This window comes from Grampus griseus (genome assembly GCF_964374135.1).
Source record: "Grampus griseus genome assembly, chromosome: 5".
Classification (NCBI taxonomy): domain Eukaryota; kingdom Metazoa; phylum Chordata; class Mammalia; order Artiodactyla; family Delphinidae; genus Grampus; species Grampus griseus.
The window spans coordinates 20339139-20349570 of record NC_138998.1 but is presented as its reverse complement, the minus strand read 5'-3'; the positions used below and the strand labels follow the sequence as shown (position 1 = coordinate 20349570).

The following is a 10432-nucleotide window of genomic DNA, read 5'->3' as shown; positions in this document are numbered from 1 at the left end:
GTCCAAGCCTGAGGGGTGGGAGTAGGGGTTTAGACTCACCTTTTCTCAGAGGGTTTTATTTATTTTCGATTCTTTCTAACCAAAAGGCATCTGTCCCCAAAGGTAAGAAGCTCCTTCCCACACAAATCAGGAAAGAAAGAAAGCCCAAGTTTGCATTCCTACAGAAGGGCAGCGTGCTGGGTGTCCTTGCTCTAAAATTTCCTCATGGCAGGATGTCTGGCACAGGAAAAGTCCTGGTTGGTTGGAACTAATAGAATTTACTTTTTTGCTTCAGAGGGAAATGGGTGTGAGTTTCCCTAAAGAACTCTGTCCACACCTACAATGCTGCTCGAGCCCTCCCTATAAGAGGCCTGGGTCCCTTCTATCCCCAGGTCCTGACAGTCTTTTGTGTATTATAAACCCACAGGCATGCAAACGAATGTCTCAGAGGCTGGACTTCAGGCAACTGGGACCAACCTTAAGCTGCTCCTGTAGCAGCTCCATCACCGGCCTGTGCATGGAACCTGGGTAAATATCTTCTCCTTTGGTTCAAACTCTGACCCCACTTAGCAAGCCAGTCATCTCGCTGAAGGAGGGGTGAGAGAATCTAGGAGCAGCCCCTGGGCCCCTGGACCTGAGATCCTTGCCAACCCAGGGATATAAAAGCCCTGAAAATGTTCAGCTTGGTTTTCCCCGAAAGATTGTTCCTGACTTGTCTCCTCACACCAGCCCTGGGCACTGAATCACCGGTCAGGAGCACAACCTGGGGACTTATTGGAATCTGCCTTCTTTCCCTTGAGACAAGAAAAGGGTGCCAATGAGCTTCAGTAATTGATCGTGCTGGGGGAGAGCTATGAAAGTGGGCCAGTGGGTACAGGCAAAAGACATCATTTTTCTTTTGGGGGAACACCAAGCCTGCACATTGTGGGGTCGCCCTAACGGGCGCAGGCCTGCCCAAGGTCAGAGGTCATCTTCAGCCTGCTTCCCAAGCCAGCGACTTCAGTCCCCGAGACTTCCCCACTGCTCCACACAGATTAAGCCGCAGGAGCGCCGGCAAAGGCATGTCCGCCTCTCGGCCACAGCTCGGCCGGCGGGGCGGGTGCGGAGCAGGGGCCCTGCAGGCTGTCTGGGAGCTCCCTGGCTAAAGGCAAAACGGCTCCAGCCTCTTCCCGTGGCCTGCTGTCGCCAGCTGCACCCGGAACCTCCCTGGCTCCCCTTCATCAGGCCCTCAAATACCAGGAATTTGGGCTGTGAGGCTGGGTTGTGCGACGGCCTTTTCTCATTCTTCTGTTCCCTAGAGGGAAAAGCTGAGGTTCCTCCAGCTGGGGCCTGAAGACTGGGCGACCTCCGTGTGCCCAGAATAGAATCTGCGTTAGTGGGTTGCTTGAAAGACCAGCCTGGACATTTAACCATCCCTTTGAACACCCCCCTACAAACCGCCGGCGGCCAGACAGAGGAAGGGAACATGGTGCCTCTTCGCAGGTCGCTCTGAGGCCAATGCTGTCGGAAAAGGGGTAGAAATATGACCTTGCGATCCAAAGGGAGTTTCCTGCAGACGGTGCAGGCCAAGTTCCAGCCCCTCCAACGCCCCTTCCCCATTCCAAAGACCTTGCTGGCTCCCAGATGTCCCCATGGACCATTCATCAACCCCAAACTTTCCCTTTGGGGCAGTTCTAGCTTTGTTTCACAGCCTGACTCTGTTCCCGCCCCACTTGCCCCTAATTTCCAGGGCCTCCATGTGTCTAGGGTAGTGGCCAGAATCCCAGGTAGCTGCGGCCTTCTCCTTTGAGAGCTAGTCGTAGCCCTCGTTCGCATCCGGGAGAAAGAAAGTCAAATCCCAAACCCACAGCCCGCCGCGCGCAGAGAGCGGGTCCCAGCGGTCAGCGTCCTGAGGCAGGACCAGACTGCAAGAAGGCGAGGATGCGGGCCCCGCAGCTGACCCAGCCGGCATCCCCAGTCAGGTAGCGGTGGAGAAGCTCCATCATCTTGCTGCCAGCCGGGGTAACTTGGCTCCTTTGACCCTGGAGAGGGGAAGCCGAGTCTTTCCCTGCCATCCTTGCGGGGGCAGGACGGAGAAGCAGTCTGCAGGGGCCCCCTCCTGCGCGGGCCCAGCACTCGGGGCGAGGGAAGCTCTGGGCCACGACTCCCCTTCTTGGGCCAACGGTGGGGCACCCAGGCGATTTACAAAGAGGGGAGGGAAGGCGGGCAGGCAACAAGCTGCCCTTGGTCCGCGTGCCAGTGGGAGCCCCATTCGTCCCCCTTGCACCGCCCCCCAGAAGAAGGGATGGACTCATCTCCAGCGTAGCCTCTCGGCGGAAGGGCCCCCTCCTCCCCTCAGTGTCAGCGGGGTGGGGCCTGTACCCACGGTTGGGGGGCTACGGAGGGAGGGGGATGGGGGAAAAATCTAGCTGGGCCTCTTATCCCAGTGGGGTTTGGGTGCCTCCTACCCCGCTGCTGGGGGTACAGGTCCGGTCTGTCTGCCCCCCGGACTCACGCACTTACCCCACTCCACCTGTTGCCGGGATCGCCTCATTTCTGCACATCACTTTGAGGTGCCTGAGGGGGACCACAAAACCCTCCAAGCCTCTCTTTTGTGGTTCCAGCGAGGTGGGCATCTTTCATTTCTCCTTTTCCAGCTTTCGGGAAGCAGTTAGGGAATGTATGATGAAGCAGAAATGAGCCGTCAGGATGATATTTTAATGGCTTATATGTCACGTTGGTGCATGTGGCTTTGAACTGGAGCCGCTTGCGTTTCCTGCAGAGAGCGCCGCAAATCCCACTTGATAACTTCTACAACCCACAACTTTTTTTTTCTCACATTCACTCTTACTCTGTATATTTGGACGCGTTTCCTAAAAATACCCTCTTGTCAACGTTCCCCTTGGATATTCCACGAACAGGAGAGGAGAGGACTGACTTTTCTATTTTGAAGAATTATTTTCCCTCTCCCCCTCCCAACGGCGTCTACCCTTCTCCCCTCAGGTCCCCTCCCTTGTTTTTTTTTTTTTTTTTGAAAGGCAGGAGAGGTGGGTTCAAGATTTGTTCTCCCTGGTGAAAGCAGTACAGCCTCTAGAGAAAGCTTCTCCTTGCAGATAAGATTTTTACAACTGCAGTGGAGGCAGGATCCAAATTTCCCTTGTAGGCAGCAGGAAAGACTCTGAGTGGCTCCGATATATCTTTTTAAAAAACAAAGTATATAACAGTTTTTTTTTTAAACCACCCCTCAAGCCCCATCCCTTTGCCTTCGTTCCCCCATCCTTGTTCCACTCAAAGCTGGCAGGGAATTCGGGGGCTGCTGCACTCAGACTTGTTGCTGGGGACCGAACATTTGATATTTTTTTTCATTCTCAAATTTCTATTTCCCAGCACAACAAGCGCAAATGCTCAGCCAGTTTCCTTCAGACACCAGGAAACCATCCCAGCTAACAGAAGTCCAGTTTTGAGCAGGGAGAGCCCAGGGAAAGGGCAGCTCAGCTCGTCAGCCCCAAGCGAGAATCTAGTCGATGAAAAGACCAGAAAACCAGAAAGGAGGACAGGCCGACGCTGACCCTGCCTTCTTCCAGCCTGTGCAGCCCGAACAGGCGACTGGGCAAAAAATGTTCATTTTCATTTTCCTCTCGCCCAGGCACTGGTGAGTTTCCTAACGGGGCCGCCTGTGAAAGGATGAGTTGAGTTCTCTTTGTCTGAGAAAAGAGTTTAGGGCTGTGATTCAGCTGCAAAGAAGCCAAATGAAGTTAGAAACAAAGGGCAAATTGAAGGATTCCGACTCTTGGCTTTTTGTGTTTTCCTTACTAGAAAATAATTAGACCTAATGAATATGCAGACGCTTCAGCTAAACCCTCGGCCTGGGCTGCTGGGTTTTAAACAGAGCTGCGGAGAAATGCAACCTTCATCCCCCAACCCCCCGCATCCTCATGCATTTTTTGAAATGCATAAATGTTGCTCGCCTTAATTGATTGAGTCACAGGGATTTTTTTTCCTGCTTTTAAGTGCCATACTCCTCTACCTTTCAACAATCATTTTAATATATAGTCAATGGCTCTTTGTGGACGGGACAAAAAGCAACTACGCGCAGTTGTTGAATAGACTTTGCGCTGGGCAAAGACAGGTTAATCGAGGGCCGCATCGCGAAAACAAGCGAGTGTTGTATGTTTGCACTGAATCCAAATGTCTGCATTTTCCTAACTAAATCAAAGGGAGTGTTATTTCTTTTTCTGCTCACTCATCTGAAGGTAAGTAAATTTTCTCTGGCGATCAAAAGCCTGGTCGGCAACAAAGACCGCGCCCGCTTTTTCCACCGTCCTGGTGTGGTGAGTTACGGAATTTCAATAACTGTGACAAGGGTGACTGATTTGTGAACTAGAAAAGGTTTGAATGTCACAAAATTTACATTGGTCCTATCTATCGCAGATTTAAATACCAAAAAAAGTATTCGGGGATTTCTAGGGAGCTTTGGGCAGTCCTGAAGAACAATGGCGTGTTGGGAAATTTACAGTTTTACCTGAATGAAAGGGGCCAGGGTTGGGAACAGGAGTGCAGAGAGAGGGGTTAGTGGGGGCAGAGACGGGATACTAGGGAAAAGAGAGAAAAGAAAAGAATAACACAGGAAAGGAAAAAAATAAAAATCAGCAACACTGTTTTCAATTTGCTAAAAAAAAAAATCCCCACACAAAAACAAAAAACCCTGAACCTGGAAAGTTGGAGCTCTCATCCACCTGTGCTTATTTTTTGGGGGGAGGAGGGAGCAGGAAGTCTTATTGATTTGATAACAGTGAGAAAATCAAGGCAACCGGTTATCCTCAGAAATCACATTTCTGGTAAAGGGAAAGTGGTGTGTGCCTGTGTGCTCCCGAGATCTTAAATTATAAACAGGAGGGGGACGAAGCAAGAGGGAAGCGAACTTCAAACGGAGCAAATAACAAAAGCCTCCTTTGCTGCCCTTCAAGGCGGGGACAGGGGGAAAGAAAGAAAAGAAAGTTGCTGAATCGGGACATTCTGGAAGTGCCTTAGCTGTGTTTACCAGCCCCATCCCCGCCTCCTGTTCTCGGAGACGCCCGAAGTCGCTAATCGCTCAGCTAAGAGCAGGTCTGAAGAAGGACAAGATAGAGAAAGAGAGATGGAGAGGGAAAGGGAGAGGGATACGGATAAAGAGGAGAGAGAATGTATATGACTGCGAAAAGGAAAAGAAATCGTGGCAAAAATTTTTTTCCATGAGAAGAGGGGAAAAATTTGGCTAAAAAAAAAGTTGCTACTCCTGGCAGCCCTGTTTGTCAAAAGGGGATGTCAAGCGCTTTACAATACCTGGGATTGATGAGGCGGGCGGGCCAATGAAAGGCGCGCGGCGCCTCGGCGCGCCCTCCGTTGGCGCGGCGGCTGCGGGCGGGGGGAGCGCGGGCACACCAATGGGCGCCCGCGTCGGCAGCACGTGACGCCTCCCCCTGCTCCCATTCATCAAGGGGGGGACGGTGTCGTCCTTTCAATTCATTTATCTGCAGGAATGATTGCTGCTATCAGTCTCGCGCTCACCGCCCGGCTGAGGAGGTGAAAGTTTCTCCCCAGGAAGATAAACCGCAAAAGACAATATTGTGCATGATTTGCGCCTTTTCTTTGGCTTTTTCTTTCTTTCTTTTTTTTCTCCCCCTCCACCCCCCCTTTTTTTTTTTTTTTTTGCAAAAAGCAGAGGGGGAAAAAGGAGAGTGAAGGAGCGAGGAGGCGAGCCTGAGAGAAAGGAGAGAGAGAGAGAGAGAGAGAAAAGAAAGGGCGAGGGGCTAGTAGAGAAGTGAGGAGGGGCGTACGGCGCGAGGCGGAGAGAGGGCTAGCAGTCGCTGCTCCGGCGCTCACATTCCTCTATGCTACAAATCCGGGAGGAAGTTTTTTTGGGGAGCTGAGATGCTCCATGCCTTTCCCTGGGCAGCCTTGACGCGGGGTCCTCTCGGCAGAGACTGAGCGGCGAGAAAGTGCTAGCCGGGCCGGCAGGGTCTGCTCGGCGGGCGCAGGAGCCCGCCTTGCTCGCGGCCCGCAGCAGTCAGGCTTCCCCGCGCTTGGCCGGGCGGGCGCCCCGGCGCTCCGCGCCGCTGCCTGCAGGCTAGGACTTCGCGAGGTGGGTCGACTCCTCCTCCCTCCTCTTCTTCTTCCTCCTCTTCCTCCGCCTCCCGTTCCTCCTCCTCCACTACCTCCTCCTCCTCCTCCTCCTAATTTTCCCTCCTCGGCGGGCGAGGGTGGGGGGGGCGGGGGAGGCCGGGGCTCGCCCCGAGCAGCCACGATGCTCCTGGACGCCGGCCCCCAGTACCCCGCGATCGGCGTGACCACCTTTGGCGCGTCCCGCCACCACTCGGCGGGCGACGTGGCCGAGCGCGACGTGGGCCTGGGCATCAACCCGTTCGCCGACGGCATGGGTGCCTTCAAGCTCAACCCCAGCTCGCACGAGCTGGCCTCCGCGGGCCAGACAGCCTTCACGTCTCAGGCTCCCGGCTACGCGGCTGCGGCGGCCCTGGGACATCACCACCATCCGGGCCACGTCGGCTCCTATTCGAGCGCAGCCTTCAACTCCACGCGGGACTTTCTGTTCCGCAACCGGGGCTTTGGCGACGCGGCGGCTGCAGCCAGCGCGCAGCACAGTCTGTTCGCTGCTTCAGCCGGGGGCTTCGGGGGCCCACACGGCCACACGGACGCCGCGGGCCACCTCCTCTTCCCCGGCCTTCACGAGCAGGCGGCGGGCCATGCATCGCCCAACGTGGTCAACGGGCAGATGAGGCTTGGCTTCTCGGGGGACATGTACCCGCGGCCCGAGCAGTATGGCCAGGTGACCAGTCCGCGTTCAGAGCACTATGCCGCGCCGCAGCTGCACGGCTACGGGCCCATGAACGTGAACATGGCCGCGCATCACGGCGCCGGCGCCTTCTTCCGCTATATGCGCCAGCCCATCAAACAGGAGCTCATCTGCAAGTGGATCGAGCCCGAGCAGCTGGCCAACCCCAAAAAGTCGTGCAACAAAACTTTCAGCACCATGCACGAGCTGGTCACGCACGTCACAGTGGAGCACGTCGGCGGACCCGAGCAGAGTAACCACATCTGCTTCTGGGAGGAGTGTCCGCGCGAGGGCAAGCCCTTCAAAGCCAAATACAAACTGGTCAACCACATCCGCGTGCACACGGGCGAGAAGCCCTTCCCCTGCCCCTTCCCTGGCTGCGGCAAGGTCTTCGCCCGTTCTGAGAACTTAAAGATCCACAAAAGGACGCACACAGGTACGGAAACGGCTGTCCTTGACACCCCTCGTTCCCTATCCCAGGCCTGGGACCCGAAATCCAAAAGTCAGCGGCGGGGGCGCACAAACCCGGCCTCGGTTGGGTCTGGAAGTCAGATTCCAGCAGGCAGACAGCGAAAATGTGTGCTGGTTTTTAGTTTGAAGCTTGAAATTCTGGTAAAGTACAGAGAGGATCGGATTAGAGGGATCTAGGGTTATAGATTTTTAAATGAGAACTAAAAAAAGGCGGGGAGAGCTGAGAGACAAACCCTGTTTTGCGGAGCCCTTGGTGCGCGCGAAGCCGGGAGAGGTGGCCGGCTCCCGGCGGCGGCGGCAGCGGAGGCGCCAGCCGCTCCAGCTGCAGGCGAATCTAAACGTTTGCTTTCGGCCAACATCCCCTCTCCACGCACCTTAGTGAGGACTTTGCCAAAGGAAGGAGCTGAGGAAATTGGAGGAGATCGGATGAAGGGGCCCAGAAAGAAACAAAAATAGAGACAGAAAAGAGGGGGTGGCGATGGTGAAAGGAAGTCAATCGGGCCTGAGGGGGCTTATGCATATTTAAAGAGCCCCGATTTTAGTAGTGACTTGTTTGTGAGCAGGCTTGAGGAGTCGGGGAAGTCAGCAGAAGGCGGAGAAGTCCGCTTTGTCAATTAGATTCTGTGAGGACTTTTCGAAACACCGAATGCCCTGAGTTGGCCTTTAAAAATAAATAGACCGGTCGGGCGCAGTTAAAAGAAAAGTTCGCGGCGAGCTCAGGGCTCTAGTGTGGGTTGGGCAGGCCATTCTGGGCCTCTTGGGCCAACAAGGCCGGGAATCCGGTCTGCTTCTCTGTCCTGGTTTGCCCGGGTGATTTCTGAGTACTGCGTTTGGAACTTGGCGTTTTACGCCGGATCCAGGGAAGAATTTGCGGCGCCGAGCTCTCGGCCCGGATTATCCTATAAAATGTGAGTGTGTATAGGGGTGGGGTGGGGTGGGGGCGGCGACGAGCGGGGTGCGGAGCGTCGGGGAGGGGGTAAGGGGAGGAGAGAAGAGCAAAACAGCAGGAGAATCGGCCCGGAATGTGAAAATTAGAAACCTAGAGCTAGGTAGAAACTGCCTGAAGTCGTCTGTATAGCCCCGGGCCTAAAAACCAGCAGCCAGACCTGCTGCTACTCTGGGATCTAAAAAACTACCACGACCACTAATAATAATAATAATAAAATAATAAAATCTGGATCTAATTGGATTAAGAGTTAAAATAGTTCAGATGTTTAAAATTCCAATGCAGATATATGACTTTGTTAAAGATCCCGGTTTTGAGCTTGCAAAGTGTTAACCCTGGGCCGCTGCCTTTTTAATTTTTGTTTTTATTTTTTCCTTTTGTTTAATTTTTAGAAAAGAGCCGCGGGGTTTGTTCTAACCAGACCTGTCTCTTTCTTGCCTTTCGCACCAGGGGAGAAGCCCTTCAAGTGCGAGTTCGAGGGCTGCGACCGACGCTTCGCCAATAGCAGCGATCGCAAGAAGCACATGCACGTGCACACGAGTGACAAGCCCTATCTTTGCAAGATGTGCGACAAATCCTACACGCACCCCAGCTCGTTGCGCAAACACATGAAGGTAATCGCCGCGCTCTCGCCGCCCGCCTTGGAGCCAAGAGCCCGCTCAGCTCTTCGGCCGGGGTCGGGCGGCGAGTGGCAGCCGGGCGGTGGCAGGAGCCGGCAGAGGCGGAAAGGCAACGATTCCTCTCTGCTGACTGGGGCTGGGCAGAGAGGGCGGGGGCTGGGAGAGGAGATGGGGCCACCCAAGACCGTTCTAAATTTACTGTTTAATAATAAAAATCAAAAGAAGTGAGCACTCTAGCAGAGGCCGCGACTGATGGGGAGCCAGGACAGCCCAAGCGGGATGATGCTGACGAAGCTGCGGCCATGGCGGCTTGGCTGGCAGCGTTGGGCAGAGAGTTGGGGTCTTGCACGCGGTCCTGAGCGCTGGCTCCCCTAACCCTGAGCAAGCAACGTTCAGCGGCTGCCGTGAGGTCCATCTCAGGCTCTGGCCTCACATCCAGCCTCCCCCTCCCTAGATATTTTCTTTTGTTGAGTCCCCAGGGCACTGTCCCTCCGCAGAGCCCAGCCTCTGCAGGGCCGAGGCGGGGCAACCAAGCCCAAGTCCCGCGGGTCCGGCCTCCCTGGAGTTCAAGGGGATCCAGGGCTCCTGGGGGAGGCAGCGCGCGGCCTTCATCCCCCCAGGCGGCCGCCGCGGCGAGTCTTTATCTCCGTAAAAACGCGACTTTATTCCCGCAGGTCCACGAATCCTCCTCGCAGGGCTCTCAACCTTCGCCGGCCGCCAGCTCGGGCTATGAGTCCTCCACGCCGCCCACCATCGTGTCTCCCTCCACAGACAACCCGACCACCAGCTCCCTGTCGCCGTCCTCCTCCGCGGTCCACCACACAGCCGGCCACAGCGCGCTCTCTTCCAATTTTAACGAATGGTACGTGTAAAATCAGAAACAAAACACCGAACAAAACCCTATTTAAGAGACTGAGCACACACACACATACAAAATATTACTGAAAGAACCCTGAGCATCAAAAGAGTCCCCTCCCCACCCCCTAATCCTATTTTTTCTAAACCTGCCGATAGACCCAGGACCGAGTAAGAGAGAAGCACCAAACCTTTACATTTTTTTTTTCTTAGTTTGGCAAAGGCTTGGTAGCCAAGGGGTGGGAGGGGGGTGGAGAAGAAGGCGGTCGCCTGACCAAATGCCGCCAACCCCGAGGGCCAGTTTCTCCTGGGAATCTGAAAAGGCTCTCTGGGAGTCGGCTTTTTTTTTTTCTTTCTTCTTTGCATTCTTGTAAATACAGAATTATTAGCTTAAAACTGTACTGTTGGATTCTGTATATAGTTATATCTTGGTTGGAACGGGGGGGGTGGGGTGGGATCGTGGCGTTGTGGTCTTTGCATTGGGGAGGGGGAGGGGCTGGGGGGAGGGCGGAGGGGGGAGGGGTGGGCGGCCGAAAGCCAACTGTTTGTACTGAATGGCAAGAATGTTCTAGTAAATGTGTACCAAAATGTGAATTACTTTGTACGATTACAGTCTCCACGTCGATCTAACAGAATATTATTGGTATTAATGTGCTTTTTTTGTATAAAGTGCAAACATTTCGTCCCAAAGTCTAAGTACTTTAGTGCAGTAAAATGTTGTTTTCACGTCCTGTCAAGAATTCGTATAGTACG

At 54.3% G+C, this 10432-nt stretch overlaps 1 protein-coding gene across 1 annotated transcript; it reads left to right on the top strand.

The window, feature by feature from the left end:
* Positions 1-6241: 6241 nt before the first annotated feature.
* ZIC1 (Zic family member 1) lies at positions 6242-10022 on the top strand (the record flags this gene model as incomplete). Its single annotated transcript, XM_082654970.1, has 3 exons — positions 6242-7223; positions 8655-8818; positions 9499-10022. 3 exons carry the CDS (start codon positions 6242-6244, stop codon positions 9694-9696), a joined length of 1344 nt encoding a protein of 447 aa, XP_082511096.1. The 3' UTR covers positions 9697-10022.
* Positions 10023-10432: the final 410 nt, after the last annotated feature.